Below are 23,919 nucleotides of genomic sequence, written 5' to 3' on the forward strand. Positions count from 1 at the left end.
GTATATGAGCTGATAGCTTAGTAGTAGAGTAACCAATCAGAACACGCGATTGCTCATATCCAGTGAATGTGAATAAAATATACTTGGATATCTGGAGCCGACCAACTCTGAAATAAGCCGACCCGGTCAGGCTCTTTTGTTCTGCCTATTTCCGAAAACGTGCTTCAACAAGCTGTTCAGATTTGGCTCCTCTTTCTGTGTCACAAAAGGAGCTCGTTAAAATGGCACCGCCCCTTCATCTGAGTCTCTCCACTCATGGCTTGAGAACTGCCTTTGTGAATGAATATTCATGAGGAAAGTGCTGCCTGACTGGCTGGCAGAAGAAGGGGGTGGGGTGAGCGGTGGCTTATCATCATTTAAAGGAACAGGCACTCAAATCGGCCGTTTTGACAGACTTAAGGCCAATTTATGCTGACAACCCAGTCCTCACAGATAGCGTCGTAGCCCCCCACCTTCACAGACGCTCTGCGCGCACCTCTCAAAAATTGTGACCACCGCAGAAGCCTCGCAGACAGCGTCGCAGACAAGAGGGCTCTGATTGGTCCACTCTACATCCGCTGTACACGCACTTCCGCTTCCCTACTTTCCCGGTTTGTTTTGTTTTCACGACCGCCATTTTTAAAAACACGAGCGAAGATGGAGCAGCACGAAGAGCGGTTGATCGAGGAAGTGAGGAAGTACGGACATCTATACGACTCCAGTTCTAGTCATTATAAGTAACCGGAGGATAAACACTCCACTAACCACACCCACCAACTACTCCTAGCGATTTCGCGACTTCGCGCCCCCTTTCGTTGTAGCGGTGAATAACATTGCGCACGCCTATTACTCCCCGCTCAACGATAAATTACAACTGTCTGCGAAAAGCTATCTGCGAAAGCCTTGTTGCAAGAGCATGCAGAGGCCTTTAGATGGACGTGTGGGGTTTTACCCTTGTGGTATTTTGACCAAACCATGTCACAGACCTCAGGAAACTGTGCCAACTTGTGGAAAAGGGGTATAACGTGTCCCCTTTAATGCTTTATTAGGCTATGCTACGAAAGCCGAAAGTAAATCAATCAGTGTAATACAACCCCGTTTCCAAAAAAGTTGGGACAAAGTACAAATTGTAAATAAAAACGGAATGCAATAATTTACAAATCTCAAAAACTGATATTGTATTCACAATAGAACATAGACAACATATCAAATGTCGAAAGTGAGACATTTTGAAATTTCATGCCAAATATTGGCTCATTTGAAATTTCATGACAGCAACACATCTCAAAAAAGTTGGGACAGGGGCAATAAGAGGCTGGAAAAGTTAAAGGTACATAAAAGGAACAGCTGGAGGACCAAACTGCAACTCATTAGGTCAATTGGCAATAGGTCATTAACATGACTGGGTATAAAAAGAGCATCTTGGAGTGGCAGCGGATCTCAGAAGTAAAGATGGGAAGAGGATCACCAATCCCCCTAATTCTGCGCCGACAAATAGTGGAGCAATATCAGAAAGGAGTTCGACAGTGTAAAATTGCAGAGAGTTTGAACATATCATCATCTACAGTGCATAATATCATCAAAAGATTCAGAGAATCTGGAAGAATCTCTGTGCGTAAGGGTCAAGGCCGGAAAACCATACTGGGTGCCCGTGATCTTCGGGCCCTTGGATGGCACTGCATCACATACAGGCATGCTTCTGTATTGGAAATCACAAAATGGGCTCAGGAATATTTCCAGAGAACATTATCTGTGAACACAATTCACCGTGCCATCCGCCGTTGCCAGCTAAAACTCTATAGTTCAAAGAAGAAGCCGTATCTAAACATGATCCAGAAGCGCAGACGTCTTCTCTGGGCCAAGGCTCATTTAAAATGGACTGTGGCAAAGTGGAAAACTGTTCTGTGGTCAGACGAATCAAAATTTGAAGTTCTTTATGGAAATCAGGGACGCCGTGTCATTCGGACTAAAGAGGAGAAGGACGACCCAAGTTGTTATCAGCGCTCAGTTCAGAAGCCTGCACCTCTGATGGTACGGGGTTGCATTAGTGCGTGTGGCATGGGCAGCTTACACATCTGGAAAGACACCATCAATGCTGAAAGGTATATCCAGGTTCTAGAGCAACATATGTTCCCATCCAGACAACGTCTCTTTCAGGGAAGACCTTGCATTTTCCAACATGACAATGCCAAACCACATACTGCATCAATTACAGCATCATGGCTGCGTAGAAGAAGGGTCCGGGTACTGAACTGGCCAGCCTGCAGTCCAGATCTTTCACCCATAGAAAACATTTGGCGCATCATAAAACGGAAGATACGACAAAAAAGACCTAAGACAGTTGAGCAACTAGAATCCTACATTAGACAAGAATGGGTTAACATTCCTATCCCTAAACTTGAGCAACTTGTCTCCTCAGTCCCCAGACGTTTACAGACTGTTGTAAAGAGAAAAGGGGATGTCTCACAGTGGGAAACATGGCCTTGTCCCAACTTTTTTGAGATGTGTTGTTGTCATGAAATTTAAAAATCACCTAATTTTTCTCTTTAAATGATACATTTTCTCAGTTTAAACATTTGATATGTCATCTATGTTCTATTCTGAATAAAATATGGAATTTTGAAACTTCCACATCATTGCATTCCGTTTTTATTTACAATTTGTACTTTGTCCCAACTTTTTTGGAATCGGGGTTGTAAATGTGCAAAATAATAAATCTGCATCGTATTGCACAATTTAAGGAGCATCTGAAAATGAGACCGGAGCTGACGCACCGCTGAACTGACTCTGAATTCTGAGTGGGCTTGGATAAGGATGCGTAACCTGTAGCTCGGCGCTCGTTCACAATGTGCTGGTCAAAACAGAATTAACCCTACTGTAGGCCAAGAGTATTACTTAAACTTTATTTATCTTGAAAGAACAACAAAATAACTGTGGAAGGAATTCCGTCGGGAGCAGGCAGGAGTGAGGTTGTTTAAAAAAAATCAAGATACAAAGAGGGCAAATGTTAAGGTCTTTTAAAGCAAAAGACTCTTCCCGGCATCGTCATAGTGCAGCTGACTTCATCTAATCGGAATTATTTTCATCCTAACAAAGTACATGCTTTATGATGCTTTCTTTACCGTTTGCCTGATTGTTTTTGTTTTTAACACTTCTCTGACTAGGACACTAGTGGCTTGATTCCACTTGGGTTTAGACGGATAAACACGTTTGTAATGCTTGACATATTTGAGGGAGCTAAACATATCTGATCGTCGAACAGGAGCAGAAGGGAAAGTAAAAATTTCGGTTGGACGTACTGTATTTACTGGTTTTCACAGGGGCCTCACCCTCTGCCAGTGAAAACAGAGGGCTTTTTTCCCCCCTCAACACAGATGCAGGCGGAGCGAGGTCCGGTGTAAGTAATAAGCGTTTGGCCGGAGCCCTTGAAGCCAGTATTAATGTGGTTGCTGGGTATAAATTGCGCACGAGGGAAGATGAATCAGGCCTGGCACTTCAAAGCCCCACGGCCAAATTAGATCCATGTCTACAGAAGAACTCGCACTACTTGATAGCTTCCCCCCAACACTCGTCCTCTGAAGAACCATATAAACAAGAGACACTCCAGTTCAAAGCTGCAGGGTTTTGCCTCTTTGTAAAGAAACAGCTGAGAGTGAGCAGTTGTGGTGTGGCACAGAGCGCGCAGGACGAGTCCATGATGTCAGACAAACGAAACGAATGTGATGACATTTCAGAGTGGTAATTAGAAGGATAAAAAGTGACATAAAAGGACCAAAGAGAGCTCATAAGGTTTAAAGTTGGACAGAAAAAGGTTTACTGTGTTTCACTAAAGAAGGAAACTTTGGCCATCTATTCATAAAAACAAGCACGTTTTTCATCACAAACATCTTAAAGGGATAGTTCGGGATTTTTGACATGAATCTGTATGGCATCCCCATCAATAGTGTCGTGCAAACACACTGACAGCATCCTGTGAGTCCAGTTCTTGTCCAGTTTTGGTCCAGACGAAAGTAGTCCGGCAAGTTTGTTGGGGTCACGAAAGTAAAACGCTTTTCGTCTCAAAACGGTACGTGTTCAAAAGAGTGATATATTTGCATCACAAAACCGTTGCCAAATAAAAAGTCAGACCTCGAAATCGCTTGGCACTATTTTCTCTCCCTCGGTATCACTGCGCGCTGTCATGTTGACATCTGCGCAGGAATCAACACCTTTCCCATTGTTTGGCAGTGATTAGGAGTTCAGATCAGCGGCGCTAACGAGCTAATTTGAGAGCAAGAACAGCGACAAATTTATCACCTTCTATAACCTATACAATAATATATTTGTGAAAATGGTGCGCACTTGCGACTATCCAGGCTGTAGCAACAAAGATGTGGCTGAATCTCCGCACACATTTCACCGTCGTAGTCAGACATGTTGTCGCTAACTTTGCTAGCAGTAAACAATGTAGTGATGTGTCGGTCGCGAACGATCCGGTTCAAAGAGCCGGCTCTTTGAAGTGAACGACGGGAGCCGGCTCTTCGGTGGGAGCCGAGTTGGGGAACCGAATCAGTTTTTTGTCCTTAGGTGCCTCAGAGAGAGAGAGAGAGAGACAGAGAGAGTTTAGCTCAGCTGAAGGATGATTGTCTATTTGACAACCATGATCATTGTTTTGTTGCCGTGAATTCCTAAAGCTTATGATATAAATCGTCGCTCATAAATTGACAGGTTCGGTCGGCGACCGCCTTGGCATGGCCAGATTAATCTGCGGTATACAACGAGACAGCAGTCATTATAACAGGAGCAGATTTGCTGTTCCAGCGGCTTCTCATTACTGGTGGAGCAGAGTGCGGCACTTTTTTCTCTTTTTACGTGCGCTCAAGGCGCCACATGTTTTGTTGCACATTGTTCTGTGTTTGTTAAAATAATTTCCAACTTTGCTTCATAGTTTCTTAGGCCTGATTTATACTTCATAATTTATTTTGTGGCATTTTGTTCAAGGTCGAGTGTGAAATAAAGCCATAAAGGATAAACAGTTGATGTCTTCTGTGTATTTTATATTGGTAATATAACACAGTTTTGCATTATGTTTGTGAGAAAATAATTTATTAATTGGTAAGTAAGTTTTATTTCTATAGCTAGAACATTGTTACACTGCTATACTTTACAAAGCTTTACAATGGCTACAAAAACTAAAAAATAAAATGGAAAACATCCTATTGATAAAATATAAATAATAATGTAATTAATTAACTAGTTAATTGCAGCAATTAAATCAAAAATAAAATCTCAGGAGCCGTTTGGGAGCCGAAAGAGCCGGCTTCTTATAGTAAGAAGAGCCAAAAGAGCCGAAATTCCCATCACTAAAACAATGAATGAAACAGCCGTGGCTGTCAGCTGGCGGCAGCGCGCAGTGATACCGAGGGAGAGAAAATAGTGCCAAGCGATTTCGAGGTCTGACTTTTTATTTGGCAACGGTTTTGTGATGCAAATATATCACTCTTTCGAACACGTACTGTTTTGAGACGAAAAACGTTTTACTTTCGTGACCCCAACAAACTTGCCGGACTACTTTCGTCTGGACCAAAACTGGACAAGAACTGGACTCACAGGATGCTGTCAGGGGTAAGTCAGTGTGTTTGCACGACACTATTGATGGGGATGCCATACAGATTCATGTCAAAAATCCCGAACTATCCTTTTAAACCAAACTACCATCACACAATAGCGAGCATTAAAGGAGAACTGAAGGCAAATTTTTTTTAATCATCAAAATTCTATTTCTCTCATTTTATTAAATATACCGTAGGAACGCATTTCCGACAGCTCTTTTGTCACTGCTATAGCAAGTTATGAGTGTTTGAAATGCGCTATGTAATATATCAGTCCGTATGTCAAAGCAATGGCCGTAAACGAGATTCGCCGAGACCTGTACGAGACATCGTAAACGTACAGCGGAAATCAAAGTGACCAACGTCTGCCAACGTTGTCCAAAAACGCGCGCGCCATCCGTCGAATGCCGACGTAATCAAGCCGGAAATTTTCCCCGTGTCCGAAATCGCTCCCTACGCACTATATAGCGAGGACGCCATTTTGTAGTGCTGTCCGAACCCTTTGTGAGGATTATTTACACCCTATACAGTGCGCTCAAAGTATCCCACAATGCATCAGGAAAAGTAGCATACAACTGATGGTCACTAACCAAAGCAATATATCCCATCATGCATTGTGGTCACGCTGAAAGAAATCGAATTAAAAGTCTCAAATTTGATTTAATAAAAGGCAGCGGCAAAGAAGAAAGTATTCAGCCTTGATTCAAAAAAAAAAAAACTGAAAGATGCAGGTACTTTGTATTGATTAATGTGGGAAATGCGCTCAGTATAATAATATTTTGAAAACCCACCAGCCGCCTGATCTGGCACGTTTTAATTGTGTGACAGTAATGACGTAAATACCAGCGCGATGGACTAGTGTCCGAAAGCGTTTTTTTTCTTCATTTAACCAATGGTTCGAAGGCAAGGCAAGTTTATTTATATAGCACATTTCATACACAGTGGCAGTTCAATGTGCTTTACAGAAGTAAAAGCAGAACAGTAAACAATAGAAAATAAAATTACATAAAATAATTGGGGAAGAAAAATAATAAGAATTAAACAATAGTAGAAATAAAATAATAAAACGAAATAAAGTTCAAAAAAGGAATCAGCCTCGAGATTAATTATTATTATGGGTTTAACTCATAAAGCGCGCTCTTCCCGTGGCTCTTCCACGAGGATCACCAAAAATCGTCCCGCAGACACAATCTACGAGGATCACCAAATAAAATCGTCCCGCAGACAAAATCTACGAGGATCACCAAAAATCGTCCTGCAGACAAAATCTACGAGGATCACATAAAGCGCGCTCTTCCACGAGGATCACCAAAAATCGTCCCGCAGACACAATCTACGAGGATCACCAAATAAAATCGTCCCGCAGACAAAATCTACGAGGATCACCAAATAAGTCGTATGGAATAATCTCCATCACTGACGAAGCTGGCAAATCTCGAAATTAATCTAAATTGGAATGATATGGCGATCTGGCCGCTGTGTAAACAATTTTCAAAATGGCGGTGCTGACACTTCACGTTTGAAGTCTCGCACAAGTCTCGTGAAGACCGCACGGATAAGCGATGCCTGCCGTGGACCGTACGGACTACGTTCAACATGGCTAAAAACCGAAAAGGCCGATAAGTGTAATATAATATGCCAACACGAGTCACGATATAAGGTTACTAAAACCGAAAACGTAATTGAATAACACGTTAATTAAGAAACAAAGCAAGTTTAAAAATGACTTCGGTTCCCCTTTAAAAGAAAATGTAAGAGTGACTGTTTGAGGAGATGTGTGGGTCTGCTGCTTGCCTGTGACTTGAGAGAGGTGATGGTGTCCTCCAGCTCCTGCCTGAGCTCAGCAGGCATCAGGCCTTTAATCTTTAACTCGTACTCCTGGCGGATGTGTGTGATCTATTGGGTTTGGTGGAGAGAAAGTGTTAGATGTCTATAAGCTCCATAACAGTGTCCCCACTAGGCTGCAGCACACTGCACTGTGGATATGGATATGGCTCTGAGAAACGACCTGTTCACATTTAACCTCTCCGCAGATCATCATCTTTTTTTTTCTGAACAGAAGCGGACATGAAAAACACACTCATATTATTGAGGCAGCTGATTTAACATTTTTGCACAATGGGAAGAATTCCTGAAATCAGAATTCGAAGAAGAAAGTCTTGGTCTGATGATTGGTATGTATTTGGCATGTGGTTATTTATAAGCTAATCACCAGCATGCAGGTGCTGTGTAAGCAGAGACAAAAAAACAACAAAAAAAACAAAAAACAACCCCCCCCCAAAAAAAAACAACAACAACAAAAAACAAAAAACCTCTGGAGTCTCAATTGTCTGAAATATAAATTTAATCAGATCCATAGACATTATCTATCGCCTAGGTCACAACCGGCTGTACGTGCTCCTACGGCCGGTCTACGTGCAAAAAACGCAAGAAACGCACAGACGGCATGCGTGAAACGCACGGAGGGCGCGCGTGTGACGTGCTGATTTTCGAGCCACAGACTGGCCGCAGAGGTTCTTTGTCATGTCAAACAAACTCTACGGGCGCTTAAGTTTTTTTCAGGTTGCAAGACAAACTTACGGCCAACGTGCGTCTTTCTCCACGAACAAAAAAAACGCAGCGATTTGGGAAACGACAAAAATCGCACGGCCAAAAAACCGTACGTCCGGTTGTGACCTAGGCTTATATAATAAGCAGCGAAGTTTGTTGGTTTATCTTGAGCTAACGTCACCATTTCTCGACAGATTTTCACCAAATTTGGCAAGTAGGTCCGGGGATGACCCGAAATTTTGCAGATATAAGCAGAATTCATGTACGGGCCCCAGGGAGGTCCATGGGGGCCACAACATCCACCCACCCCCTCCCTCAATGCCTTTCACGTTACATTTATCAACACAAACTCTCGACAGATCTTCACTAAACTTGACACGTAGGTACAGGAGATAGCCGCAATTTGACAGAACTCAGAAATTCCATATTTGGGCCCCAGGGTGGTGGATGTTTAGAGTTTTGTTTGTCTTGGGTGAACATCACCATTTCTTGACGGATCTTCACCAAATTGGCTGGTGGATGTTTGGATGAAGTAAGAAATATGTAGCAACAAAGTAGCTTTCATTTCTTGGTGGATATCTTCTCTCCACCCTTCCCACTGACTACTGTATTACTATTAAAACCCTTTTTCTAATATATATACAGTACCAGTCAAAAGTTTGGAAACGCCCTCTAATTCAGTGGTTTTTCATTATTTTAAAATTTTCTGAATTGTAGATTAATACTAAAGTCATCGACATTATGAAGAAATATATATGGAATTATTTGGTAAACAAAAAAGTGTTAATCAAACCAGAATATGTTTTATATTTCAGATTCTTCAAAGTAGGCACCTTTTGCTTAGATGACAGCTTTGCACATCTTGGCATTTTCTCAGTCAGCTTTACGAGGTAGTCACCTGGAATGGCTTTCAGCTTACAGCTGTGCCTTGTCCAGAGTTAATTTCTTGACCTCTTAATGTGTTTGAGACCATCAGTTGTGTTGTGAAGAGGTAGAGTTGGTATACAGTGAATGGCCCTATTTGAGTATTGTTCTAATCCATATTATGCCAAGAACTACTCAACTAAGTCAAGAAAAACGACAGTCCATCATTACTTTAAGAAATGAAGGTCAGTCAGTCCGAAAAATTTCAAGAACTTTGAAAGTATCCCCAGGTGCAGTCACAAAGACCATCAAACGTTATGATGAAACTGGTTCTCATCAGGACCGCCCCAGGAAAGGAAGACCTGGGGTTACCTCTGTTGCACAGGATAAGTTCAGAGTTACCAGCCTCAGAAACCGCAAGTTAACAGCACCCCAGATAAGAGCCCACCTAAATGCTTCACAGAGTTCAAGTAGCACACACATCTCAACATCAACTGTTCAGAGACGACTGCGTGAATCTGGACTTTATGGTCGAATTGCTGCAAAGAAGCCACTTCTAAGGAAGAACAACAAGAGGAAGAGAATAGCTTGGGCCAAGGAACACAAGGAATGGACATTAGACCAGTGGAAATCTGTCCTTCGGTCTGATGAGTCCAAATTTGAGATTTTTGGTTCCAATCGCCATGTCTTTGGAAGACGCAGAAAAGGTGAGCGGATGGTTCCTACGTGTGGTTCCCACAGTGAAGTGTGGAGGAGGAAGTGTGATGGTATGGGGGTGCTTTGCTGGTGACACTGTTGGCGATTTATTCAAAATCGAAGGCACACTTAACCAGCATGGCTACCACAGCATTCTGCAGCGACATGCCATCCCATCTGGTTTGCGCTTAGTGGGCCTATCATTTGTCTTTCAACAGGACAATGACCCAAAACACACCTCTAGGCTATGTAAGGGCTATTTGACCAAGAAAGAGGGTGATGGAGTGCTTCGTCAGATGACGTGGCCTCCACAATCACCTGATCTAAACCCAATTGAGATGGTTTGGGATGAGTTGGACCGCAGAGTGAAGGCAAAGCAGTCAACGAGTGCTCAGCACCTCTGGGAACTCCTTCAAGACTGTCGGAAAACCATTTCGAGTGATTACATCAGGAAGCTGACTGACAGAATGTCAAGAGTGTGCAAAGCTGTAATCAAAGCAAAAGGTGCCTACTTTGAAAAATCTAAAATCTAAAACATATTTTGGTTTGATTAACATTTTAAAGTTTACTAAATGATTCCTTACGTGTTGCTGCATAGTCTGGATGACTTCAGTATTAATTTACAATGTAGGAAAAAATTTAAAAAACAAAAACATCGAATTTGAAGGTGTTTCCAAACTTTTGACTGGTACTATAAAAACACAGCATATTTATCAGAACCTGAAATGTAAAAATCTACAAAGTGAAAATATTTTCCCAGGAGAAATGTATATAGCTTATATTTGTGTTGCTCTAATACAGAATATAAAGCTAAAAATAGTTTGTTTTTAATACATCACATACTAAAAAAAAAAAAAAATATGTCGAAGCTTCACCGCCGCCAAACCCGGGCAACGCTGGGTAACCTGCTAGTACATCATACCCTTGTAAGGAAAATTTTATGGCAAGTGTGAATGCATGCATTCTTGTAAAACGCTGCTTGTAAAACGTTACTGTGAAAATGCCTTCAGTACGTAAGGGAGGAAAACATCTGTGCGGGTTTGATTTAACCGAGTTCTGGATTTCAGTAATTAATCTTTCAGAATACAGTGAATGGATTGGGAGGTACTTCAAAGAAGACGAGTACAAATTGTCTTTTCTTGGTATGAGGTCAGTGTGTAGTAGATGATGTTTTTGCCATATAGCCAACACTCCTGCTTCTTTCCTCTTCATTTCAGAGTTGCGACAAAAAAAAAAAAAAACACACGAGATCATCAGTAAAGCAATGGGATCCGCAAAGAACCATTTTTATCCAAACGGAAAAAGAGCAAGCAAAGTTGGCCCAGTATCACGTGTGTCAAAACTTTACAGCAGAGCCTGCACAACACACTTCTTAGGATTGCCATTTCATCTCCAAGAACCGTTACCGTACCATGGCATCAAATTACCCCTAACATTCCATTTAACGATCTCCATCTCAGTGCCCCCCCCCCCCCCACACACACACAATTATACATCCTGGAATCCAGTACAACTTGTCTTGCACAGCCCACAGCAGCCGAGGTTGTGTGTGCTGTACTGGCAGACTAGCGGATAATCAGATTTGACATTCCATGATTGTCTGCCTCCGAATTTGGGAGGCAGAGGCATCAGGAGTGAGAGAACAGTAGGGTAAGAGAGCAGTTCTGCTGGATGACTCTCAAGGAAAAGAGCCATGGAACTGCACGGAGTGTCTGGCTGCAGGCCCACTGTGGACAGTTCTATTAGCTCAAGCTGTCTGGCCAGGGACTTGTCAGAAGCCTTAGCAGAGAATGAAGTAACTTCCTCCTCAGCAGCTGTGTGCAGAGAGCCACAGGTGGACAAGACTGCCTGAGCGTATTCCCAGCGCTGTGCTATGCTGCTCCAGGACAGCGAGTTGAAGTTTGTACTCAGATGCCAGAATTAAGGCATAAGATATGAGCATCATACCTAAATGATACGAAGGATCAATCATTAGGTAATCAATCAATATCACATGAAAGGGAGTGCTGCCGTACTTGAACATCAGCACGGCTGGGTGCTGTCGAATACTGCTTTTATACAACAGAAATCAATATTGAGTAAGTGACAGTTTGGACGCAATATGGCCAAATGTTACGTTTGGTTTTGCTCTGATCCCAAAGAAGCCACACTCACTTTATGGCCCATCAGCTAGCTGGATAACTAGCTCACGTTGATTTATACATTCCCGTTAAAAGTGCTTCTGGTAAAATTTGTGTCCCTTCTTCCTTTCCATTTGCATCTGACAAGCTTTTATATTTTAAGGCAAAAGTTATATTCCTGAGAAATATCGGTTGTCTGGTTATGGTGTCGCTAACCGTTTCGAGGTAGGAAGTGGAACTTTATGTGGATGAGCAGAGTGAATTATCCCAGTGCTATTATTGTGAAATATAAGCACTCTTGGAATCAAATTAGTGGATCAGAACTAACCGTTGTATCAAAAGTCCTTCCCACGCCATGTGGCGCATAGGGCGGCGCCGATCTCCGTTTCCGTAGCCTTCGGCCTCTCGCCTATTACATAGCTAGGGTTACAGTGGAGGGGCCAGTCCTCTGGTAACCGCGAGAGTTTGACTCCCCACTCGCATCTGTATTGCATCATGCCTTGCCAGATGGCAGTAGGTACCATTTTTATGATGGTCTTTGGTATGACCTGACCGCGAGTAGAACTCGCGATCTCCCGATCAAGAGGCGGACACGCTAACCACTAGGCCAACTCGTGGTGTTATTTGTTGTATCAGGTTCCTTATATCGGGGTGTACAGGGCTTTGGAATATGGTGTCTTACAGGAGCGACTCACAGGAAAATGCCACGTTGTTTAGATACAATTCGGCAACTAGACTTCTGTTGGTCATTTGTGTATAAATTTATATTTAAGGTTCTCTTTGCCTTCTGAATCATCTTGTGTGTTTCCCCTTAATGTCACAACCCTGACCATGAGGAGGATGGAAGCAGGAGTGCTGGCAATGTAGCAAAGACACAATCTACACCGACCTGGGACCAAGAAAAGAATATTTGTAGCCTCCCTCTTTGAAGAGTCTCCCAATCCACTATTTATATACTGAAAGATTAAGTACAGAAAGCCAGAACAATCAGTTAAAGCAAACTCGGGTCCAGGGCAATCAAAAACCGGCGAAGTATGAACACAACTTTGGCAAAAACTACGCAGGAAGGCTGAACAACATCTGCCTTGTGATTGCTGAGAGTAAATCTTGTGCATTTTTAACCTGCATCAGGATCACCCACTTTAAGTACAAAAAGCTGTGCTGAGTACATGTAGGAATGGGAATGTCACAAATTATTTCCACAGTATTCAACGTTGACTCAATTAGGAACCATGAAGAATAAATTAGGAGACCAATTTATTTCATACTGCCACAGCTTTGCGTCTTTAAAGGAACAGTCCACCGTACTTCCATAATGAAATATGCTCTTATCTGAATTGAGACGAGCTGCTCCGTACCTCTCCGAGCTTTGCGCGACCTCCCAGTCAGTCAGACGCAGTCAGACGCGCTGTCACTCCTGTTAGCAATGTAGCTAGGCTCAGTATGGCCAATGGTATTTTTTGGGGCTGTAGTTAGATGCGACCAAACTCTTCCGCGTTTTTCCTGTTTACATAGGTTTATATGACCAGTGATATGAAACAAGTTCAGTTACACAAATTGAACCGTAGCGATTTTCTATGCTATGGAAAGTCCGCACTATAATGACAGGCGTACTAACACCTTCTGCGCGCTTCGGCAGCGCATTGATATCTGAGCTCCGTATCAATGCGCTGTTGAAGCGCGCAGAAGGTGTTAGTACGCCTGTCATAGTGCGGACTTTCCATAGCATAGAAAATCGCTACGTTTCAATTTGTGTAACTGAACTTGTTTCATGTCACTGGTCATATAAACCTATGTAAACAGGAAAAACGCGGAAGAGTTTGGTCGCATCTAACTACAGCCCCAAAAAATACCATTGGCCATACTGAGCCTAGCTACATTGCTAACAGGAGTGACAGCGCGTCTGACTGCGTCTGACTGACTGGGAGGTCGCGCAAAGCTCGTAGAGGTACGGAGCAGCTCGTCTCAATTCAGATAAGAGCATATTTCATTATGGAAGTACGGCGGACTATTCCTTTAAAGTCCTCTTTTTTTATTAAGCGCTCATTAAGAGTGTTACAACCAAACCAAAATTTGCATGACCTGATTGATGTAAACACTGCACGCAAACAAATAGCTTTTACAGGACATTATATCAGATGGACCCCCCCAAAGTAATGCAGTGGGATGATTCTCAAGCCCTATAGTGGAACATGTGACAGGGTTAAAGCAAGGTTAAACAAGATCAACTGCTGCTCACTTATGTATCCCCCCGCTTTCGCTTATATCAGAATGCAAGCAATCAAAGGAACAGGACACTTATTATGAATGTTGACATCAACAAATAATTAACCCTGACACAAGTAAGTAAAGAGCAGTGTCTGTCCTCAGGGATTTCAAACAGCATCCTGGCAAAGAGTCATTTTGAAATAGCATTTCGCTTCTTGAAATAGTGTCAAAATCCACCCTATATGTTTCGTAAATACATTCAGTCAGTAAACAGGAAGTCGATGTGCGACAGACCTGAAAACGGTATACACGGTATAGAACCCCAAGCTGAAGCTCGGTACCAAATATCAAACAGTTGTGATTTGTAGTTGCTGAAAAAAGTGTACAAAAATTTTGTAAATCCATGCTATACGTTTTGTAAATACATTCAGTCGGTAAACAGGAAGTTGATGTGAGACAGACCTGAAAACGGTATAGAACCCCAAGCTGAAGCTCGGTACCAAATATCAAGCAGCTGTGATTTGTAGTTGAGCAATTCCAGCGTTACGGACGTGACACTTGAACTCAAAATGCCAACAAATGACCCAGTGCATGTTTTATTGTCTCCCAGTATTTAAACAGGTGTTGCATATTTTAAGGCTGTACCATACTGGAGAAGTGACAGAACAAGAACAATTCCCATAGTACATCTCGGACATGCCAGAAAATGCCAATAAAAGATGCGTTATGGATGTGACAGAAAAAGTATCACTTTTCTTGGGTGACTGTACATTTTTATCAAACTCTGTGAAATTGTAAACCTAATGTCGAAATGGAGATATCCATTTGATAGAGGGGTCCAAGGTGAATATTAAAAAATCTTTGTTTAAAATATTTTGTATTTCATGCAGAGTTTCGGAAGGAAAAGTCAGCGTTATGGATGTGACGAAATTCCGTTATGGATGTGACGCGTCTGAAATAGACATGGCGTATGTTTAGAAAATCAGCAATTTAACCACCATAACCCTTTGAAAAACTCTCTAAATATCAGCTAAAACTATCAAAGTTCTTAAATAATATTTAGGATGGCTATTGTTTTACTGTTTTGTGGATTTTAGCATACATTTCTGTAGCTTGTGGCAATAATATAGAATTGTACATGATCAAAGTTGATTTTAGCTTGGGTTTTACATTATAAGAAAGAAAGACTGACATATTAAGGCGAAGGGAACGATTCTTGTGACAAATTGGTTCAACTTATTCACATCTGTAAAATACAGGCCTAGGTGATATCTTTGGGAGTGGTTTTGATGAATTACATGTTGCTTTATTTTTGCATGGTGAGGTTGACATTTACATGGAATTGCCCAGTTGCTGAAAAAAAAGTGTACAAATATTTTGTAAATCCATGCTATATGTTTTGTAAATACATTCAGTCGGTAAACAGGAAGTCGATGTGCGACAGACCTGAAAACGGTATACACGGTATAGAACCCCAAGCTGAAATTTGGTACCAAGTGGCTATGATTTGTGGTTGCTGAGAAAAAGGATGTTCTGGACGGACGGAAATACGGACGGACGGACAGACAGAGGTAAACCAGTATACCCCCCGTCCTTCGGAGCAGGGGTATAAATACATAGATTGCTAAAAATGAACACTTTTACATGGAGGAAATGAAGACCAAATCATTGATCCTATAGTGTTATCTGGACTAAGATCAAAACAAAAACAAAGTCCAACTCTTTAAATCAACTCTGCATTTTCAGGTCTCGACTTGAATCAAGCATGATGGCTTGAAAAAAATTCTTTGTCCCAAAATAAGGCCAATTGCACCAAGAAGAAGAAGAATCCAGACTAGGCTTTCATGGTCTTGACCTCAAGACCAAGACCTCTGGCAGACTTCAAAAGTCGAGCTCTTTGGATAGTGTAAATCAATGGGAGGGCCAGGCATTGATGGTGAACTTAGTATGGAATGCCACTGACAAGCTCCCTATCTTCAGAGATAACTATCCTGCATGCATAGAGGCCTTTCTCTGTTTCAGTGAATGGGAGGCAATGACAGCTCCTGACAAACACCAGGGACGGGGGTGGAAGTATGGCGAGGGTCACTTCGAGGACACTGGCTGATCAAACTGCTCTTAAGGCTTTTGTACTTGTTGATGGGACAAATTAAACAGGCACTATACACCACAGTTTACAAACAGCACCAAACACAACCCATCGTTTTAAGTGTCTCTTTCGCCCTTAAAGAAAACACACCTTATTTGAATATAAAGAAACCAGAACAATCTCGCACGAAAGAGCTCGCTGTTAAAATAACACCACTTCATCTATATGTACGCTGTATATATCGCATTCCACTTGACTTTGTTTGGCATGGTGTGGCACACACCAGGGTTTCTGACAGCTGCCAACTGAAAGGAACATTCAAATAAAGTTTGATGTATGTTAATGAAGTGAGGGAAGCCGTGTCAGGTGCTGGGTTTTGGGGTAGCTTGAGCGTGTTTCAGAAAAACATGAGAAATGACAAAAGGGTTATATCAAAACCTGCATCAGTCACAACTTTTGTCACAATTCGAAGTAGGAGTTCAGTGGAGAAGTGGTTTTTTTTTTTTTTTTAACAACATGTAGCTTTGCTATGAGCAGAACTATCCGTTTTCATAAGAATGAAAGAAATCAGAAATCAGAGGTGCTTCAGGACACTTATGAGGCAGACATGTGGCTTATGAAGTGTTGGTCGTATGGAAAGCAGCTCCAAAACCAGGTCCAGCTTTGGAATGGGCTGGAAGAATGGAAAGTGACTGCATCCACTCAATAGAGCTGCTGCAAGCATCTCTGACAAGTCCAAATGATCTCAGGTGAGACATTAGGATTCAAAGGGAACGTTCTGTCAAACATACTGACGTCAAACCAATCCAGCTTTACTTCAAGATACCACACCATATATATATAATGATATACAACCAGTCTTACTGGGCTGGCTTTTACATATTACATGTGTTTTGGATCGTGTAAGAAAGTTTCAAGGCCAAACTCACCATTAAGACCAACTCACCATCAAGGCCAAACTCACCATTAGTTGATGTCAAGATGAAATAAACTGGGGGTGTAACGCAATGGCATTATTTATATCTGTATTTGTTCAGTGCTAAAAATATTCCTAGCTGTATATATTTTCATGCCTCCGCCACCTTAAGGTGCAGGAGGCATTATGTTTTTGGGTTGTCCGTCTGTCCGCGCGTCCGTCCGTCCGTCCCGAAACCTTGTGAACACGATATCTCCAAGGCAAATGAAAGGAATTTCACCAAACTTTCACCATTTGTGCGCTTTGGGACAAACATGAACTGATTAGATTTTGAGGTTAAAAGGTCACAGGTCAAGATTACTGTGAGGTCGAATGTCCATCCCCAAATCACAACTTAATAAGGCGTGTAGTCTACCAGGCGGAGGCATCCCCATCGACGCCGTTGACGTCGAGTTCTATCTAGTTTGATTTAAACTAGAAGTGGGTGTGGTCTATACTGGATGTTTTTTCCTCTACTATGCCATGGAAAGACTAAAAAAAAAAGAAAAACCAAGCTTTTTTGGGGGGGTATACTGTTTTTTTTTTCCAACCTCTGTCCGTCCATCTGACACTACGTTCACACTGCAAGGCTTAATGCTCAATTCCGATTTTTTTGTGAAATCCGATTTTTTTGTGAGGTCGTTCACATTAACAAATATATGCGACTTGTATGTGATTCTCAGTATGAACGAAAAGTGACCTAAAAGTGTTCCGCATGCGCATTGCAGGATACGACGACATCACACGCAGTGAGCATGGCCAGTGTTTACGGAAGTAAAACCGCCCGGTTGCGGTATGACCCATCCAATCTAGCTTGAATAGCTGCATCCCCCCAAATGGAAATCAGCTCCCTAACCTCTGCGTCCTTCCATTGAGAAGATTCAGAACCTTCACAGCCCGAAGCGTCCCTCGCATTGATGTCATGCGCAGGGGCGCAGATACGTTTTTTGAACTGGGGGGGACAAAGCTGCCAGCAAACCAACCCCAACCCCGATATGCCTGTCAAACTTGTGGGTTACCATAGCAACCAAGCTCGAGCTCGCAACCTGTGCAGTCTGCGCAGCTCAACCAACCGAATATCAGTCTTTGTTTTGTTTTATGTGAATTGTTGCAACTATGTATACACTGCCGTGCACCTCAATAAACCGAATGGTAATTAGTCTTTTGATTTTTCCGTGAGGTTTGCCTTATGCAAAGAAAGACAGCATAGACGTTTTTTCCTCCCTATAAGTGGGGGGGACCGAGCGAGGTGAATTTAAATCTGGGTGGGACGAATCCCACCCGTCCCCCCCTCTATCTGCGCCCGTGATTATGCGCCATGTTGTTGTAACTTTTTTTGAGAGACCCGCCGCCTACTTCAGCACAGAATAGTGATGTTTGTGGCTTGTTGATGACGTGTAAGTCGGATGAATGCGACCTGGCGGTTCAGACTGAAGTCGCATATGAAAAGAGCGGATAGGAATCAGAATTAGGACCACATATCCAAACGGCCTGGGTCGGATTTGAAAAAATCGGATCTGTGTCGTTCATATTGTCAATAAAAGATCGGATACAGGTCACATATGGGCGAAAAGATCGGATTTGAGTCACTTCAGCCTGCAGTGTGAACGTAGCCTGAAACACCCTTTTTTTTTCAGCAACCACAAATCATAGCCAAACTTCAGCTTAGGGTTCTATACCGTGTGTACCGTTTTCAGGTCTGTTGCACATCGACTTCCTGTTTACCGACTAAATGTATTTATGAAACATATAGCGTGGATTTACACAATTTTTGTAACACTTTTCTCAGCAACTACAAATCACAACTGCTTGATATTTGGTACCGAGCTTCAGCTTGGGGTTCTATACCGTGTGTACCATTTTCAGGTCTGTCGCACATCGACTTCCTGTTTACCGACTGAATGTATTTACAAAACATATAGTGTGGATTTTGACGCTATTTCAAGAGGCGAAATGCTATTTCAAAATGACAGTTTAGCAGAATGCTGTTTGAAATCCCTGGGGAGAGACACTGCTCTTTACTTCCTTGTTTCAGGGTTAATTATTTGTTGAAGTCAACATTCATAATAAGCGTCCTATTCCTTCGATTGCTTGCATTCTGATATAAGCGAGAGCGGGGGGATACGGAAGTGAGCAGTAGCTCACAGTTGATCTTGTTCAACTATGAACACCACGCCCTGTGGAACTTTGACAAGCTTTCTAGCTTCTGTTTAGTGAGACTGAGTAACCAAGCAAATGCAAGTCTTTCCCAAGTCAAGAAATGGTTATTTATACTCAACAACAGTTTCCTTTGCATAATATTTAATCTCATTTTCTTCACATTTTGGGTTTGCTACAATCCAGAAAGATCAGAAATGTTTGCTGGACTTATCAAAATATACTACAAAGCTAGAACTTTAAACATCATTATGGGAAGACCTTCTTATGATGAACAAGGATCATGTACAGTGGTGCTTGAAAGTTTGCGAACCTTTTAGAATTTTCTATATTTCTGCATAAATATGACCTAAAACAACATCAGATTTTCACACAAGTTCTAAAAGTAGATAAAGAGAACCCAGTTAAACAAATGAGGCAAAAATATTATACTTGGTCATTTATTTATTGAGGAAAATGATCCAATATTACATATCTGTGGGTAGCGAAAGTATGTGAACCTCTAGGATTAGCAGTTAATTTGAAGGTGAAATGAGAGTCAGGTGTTTTCAATCAATGGGATGACAATCAGGTGTGAGTGGGCACCCTGTTTTATTTAAAGAACAGGGATCTATCAAAGTCTGATCTTCAAAACACATGTTTGTGGAAGTGCATCATGGCACAAACAAAGGAGATTTCTGAGGACCTCAGAGAAAGCGTTGTTGATGCTTATCAGGCTGGAAAAGGTTACAAAACCATCTCTAAAGAGTTTGGACTCCACCAATCCACAGTCAGTCAGATTGTGTACAAATGGAGGAAATTCAAGACCACTGATACCCGCCCCAGGAGTGGTCGACCAACAAAGATCACTCCAAGAGCAAGGCGTGTAATAGTCAGCGAGGTCACAAAGGACCCCAGGGTAACTTCTAAGCAACTGAAGGCCTCTCTTGCATTGGCTAATGTTAATGTTCATGAGTCCACCATCAGGAGAACATGGAACAACAATGGTGTGCATGGCAGGGTTGCAAGGAGAAAGCCACTGCTCTCCAAAAAGAACATTGCTGCTCGTCTGCAGTTTGCTAAAGATCACGTGGAAAAGCCAGAAGGCATATTGGAAAAATGTTTTGTGGACAGATGAGACCAAAATAGAACTTTTTGGTTTAAATGAGAAGCATTATGTTTGGAGAAAGGAAAACACTGCATTCCAGCATAAGAACCTTATCCCATCTGTGAAACATGGTGGTGGTAGTATCATGGTTTGGCCCTGTTTTGCTGCATCTGGGCCAGGACTGCTTGCCATCATTGATGAAACAATGAATTCTGAATTATACCAGCGAATTCTAAAGGAAAATGTCAGGACATCTGTCCATGAACTGAATCTCAATAGAAGGTGGGTCATGCAGCAAGACAGCGACTCTAAGCACACAAGTCGTTCTACCAAAGAATGGTTAAAGAAGAATAAAGTTAATGTTTTGGAATGGCTAAGTCAAAGTCCTGACCTTAATCCAATCGAAATGTTGTGGAAGGACCTGAAGCGAGCAGTTCATGTGAGGAAACCCACCAACATCCCAGAGTTGAAGCTGTTCTGTACGGAGGAACGGGCTAAAATTCCTCCAAGCCGGTGTGCAGGACTGATCAACAGTTACCAGAAATGTTTAGTTGCAGTTATTGCTGCACGGGGGTGGGGGGTCACACTAGATACTGAAAGTAAAGGTTCACATACTTTTGCCACTCACAGATATGTAATATTGGATCATTTTCCTCAATAAATAAATGACCAAGTATAATATTTTTGTCTCATTTGTTTAACTGGGTTCTCTTTATCTACTTTTAGGACTTGTGTGAAAATCTGATGATGTTTTAGGTCATATTTATGCAGACACATAGAAAATTCTAAAGGGTTCACAAACTTTCAAGCACCACTGTATATGAACGTACAGCTTTATTTTGGAGCTCAGTTAGGTAGTTTTGGGTTGGGTAACAGGTAATGCTAATGAATTTGGTCTTTGTCCCCAAATTTGGAATATGGAGAAGCCATGGCCTAGAGCAGGGGTTCTCAACCTTTTCAGCTTTAAGGCCCACCTGTTCATACTTGTAACGAGTCCCCCATTAAAAAAAGATCCCCTATTATTTTGGCTCATCTATTCTATTATCATCTAATAACCTATTGTAATGTGTATTAACAGGATGAGACATCACTCCCGGTTACAGACGGGAGCCCAGGAATTAAATAAATGCAATAAAAACAAACGGTTTTTAATTGTAGGTATTGTATTTAAAACTGTACGGATGTGCCAGAAGCCAAACCATGCATGCAGGACGTTCTCAGTCAAAAGGGATTAATGATCCAAAAGTGGAATCTGGTCCATTAACACAAGAACTTATTGCCATGTTTGTGTTCAGCGAACAAGCAAGTTATTAAAACCAAGACGTACACTCAAAAGAAGTGGATATAGAAACCACTCAATGGGATTAGATCCTTACACGCTAACAAAGAAGGATTTTTTTCTATGAAAGAAAAATTTGCTAGCTAAATTTGACATTAGTAGAATACATTTTGATCCTATTGTAGCTGTAACTAAATACAAAGACGATAGTTATGCATACTATTAACTTTATGTGAAGATAACAGATAATCAACATATTTAAAGGGGTTTTTTTAAGATTGTGTATATTTTTAGTCTTTTGTATTTGCAATTATTTGCATCCGTGCATGCACGACCCCACCAGCTCTGCTGATCAACTTATCGCGTTTAAATAAAGTCATTCATTAATTCATTCTGAGTTGGAAAATTATCCATCTGTTGAGTTCCCCGACATCTCAAACTACCTGGTGCTGCAGACATCGTTCTACACGGACACACAGATGAAAACCTAGAAGAGCATGGAGGAGTACAACTTTTTATATATGGCTGGGCTAAAGATCTGGGGATCAGGACACTGCAAGATAAATCCTGTATCATATTTGCCTGGGTAAATAGGAGTTTCTGGGCTTTTGTATGCGTCTTTGAGATGGTTGCTAGGACGCTACAAGTTTTAGTATTGGGTGTAAACAAATCACAGCCGTTCAATTCTCAATCCTCCCTGCTCTTCTCTTCCAGTAGGCATCACAGATCCATATAATTTACCCACAAATATATTTATTTATTCAGCCCTGCGCACTCTCTCTCTCTCTCTCTCTCTCTGTGTGTGCGCATGGATTAAATGTGACAAAATAAAGGCTTGTTCTTCTTAATTGACCCACAAATGTATTTGTTCCACTTGAAAAGTATACGGCAAAGCAGCTACCGGAATTGGGACACTACATCATCCTGAACTATTTAGTATTTGGCTTCAAACTTGAAAAAATTTCACGGCCCACTAGATGGCGCATTGCGCGGCCCAGTGGTTGAGAAACACTGGCCTAAAGGTTACAGAAGCAGCTTTGGGACCAAAAGGTTGCCGATTCGATTCCCTGGACCAGCAGGAAGCGCCCTTGAGCAAGGCACCTGACCCCCAACTGCTCCCCAGGCTGCTCTGGGTATGTTGTACATCACTCTGGATAAAAGTTTCTGCTCAATGCCAGTAATGTCCCACGACGAGAGCAGCCAGGTTAAACGTATAATGTCTGTCTATTGCACATACTGCACAGCAGAAACGAGCGTGTACCACTGTTAACTTGTTTCCCAGGCAAAGACTGAGAAAACGAAAGAAAAAAAATCCCATCAATCTACTTTTCCTTATGCCTGAAAATTTTGGGATGGTTTCAGGTCTTTTTGTGTGTTTATTGAGTGGGGGGAATTTTGCTGAAACTTGACAATCTCCAAGCCCACAAAATTTCCACAAGCTGGCTCGAGTCCCGATACACACACCTAGACTGAGGTGGGGTTTACATTAGACCGTATCAGCGGATCATCAGATTAACGTTTTTAAAACGATTAGTGTGCACACAGCAACACCAATACACGATTCGCGTGCACACAGCAACACCAATACACGGATACGCTCGGCTCCGCAGGCATCCTGCGCTCCAAATCACTCCGCCCTGAACAGCGAGTGCCCTCTGGAGGGTGCGCACTCCGGCCCTGCGCAGCTCACAGAGCGCGCGAGTGAAGCGCACGAGCAGTGATTCGGGACTGAGCCGCTGTGTGTGTGATCTCAGTGCATATCACTTACCACTTGCAAGTGGAAGGATGGCAAGCCTAAAGACAATCATAACTACACAATGGGCAGTATTTGCATCAGTATTTGCAGTATTTTCATACTTTTATACTCTTTAATGAAAAGTGATACAAGGCGGAAGTCCGCGCCGTTTTTCAGCAGTCGCGTCACATGACCAACGCCAGCGAATCAGGAAGGTGGATGTCACAGTGACGTTGTCCAATGATGACGCCAGCTAGAGCTCAGCACAGCGTATCCGCGTATTCTCAATGTTTACACAGCACCGGACCAGACACGATCTGGATTGAATACGTGGACCCTGGCGGATTCCCGTTTCCCGGCGTTTCCAGGCGGTTTAATGTAAACGGACAGTGCATCCGCGAAGAAAACGAGACAGATATGGTCTAATGTAAACTTGGCCTGAAGCTTTCTAGCAAGAACCCCCCCCAAAAAAAGCCATCTGCTTCCTAACTGTATATATTATTAGCAGTGTGGGAAATAAGTCCGGACCAGCGGACATTTACCGGTAATTTTCGCATTTGTCCGTCTGTATTTCAAAAGCCTCAAACCGGATGGCCCATGAAAAATTGC

The 23,919-nt window shown here is 42.2% G+C and overlaps 1 protein-coding gene across 14 annotated transcripts in view; it reads right to left on the reverse strand.

The window, feature by feature from the left end:
* cep112 (centrosomal protein 112) overlaps nucleotides 1–23,919 on the reverse strand; it is a 507,564-nt gene that overhangs the window by 10,608 nt on the left and 473,037 nt on the right. For 13 of the 14 annotated variants that reach the window (XM_060901361.1, XM_060901366.1, XM_060901363.1 and 10 more), the window contains one exon: nucleotides 7,365–7,466. The exons of the other annotated variant lie outside the window; for it this stretch is intronic. In XM_060901361.1, the coding sequence (XP_060757344.1) occupies nucleotides 7,365–7,466 (102 nt within the window). The remainder of the gene's footprint in view (nucleotides 1–7,364; nucleotides 7,467–23,919) is intronic. 14 annotated transcript variants of the gene reach the window in all.

Source organism: Neoarius graeffei, chromosome 20 (assembly GCF_027579695.1).
Source record: "Neoarius graeffei isolate fNeoGra1 chromosome 20, fNeoGra1.pri, whole genome shotgun sequence".
In the NCBI taxonomy this organism is placed as follows: Eukaryota; Metazoa; Chordata; class Actinopteri; order Siluriformes; family Ariidae; genus Neoarius; species Neoarius graeffei.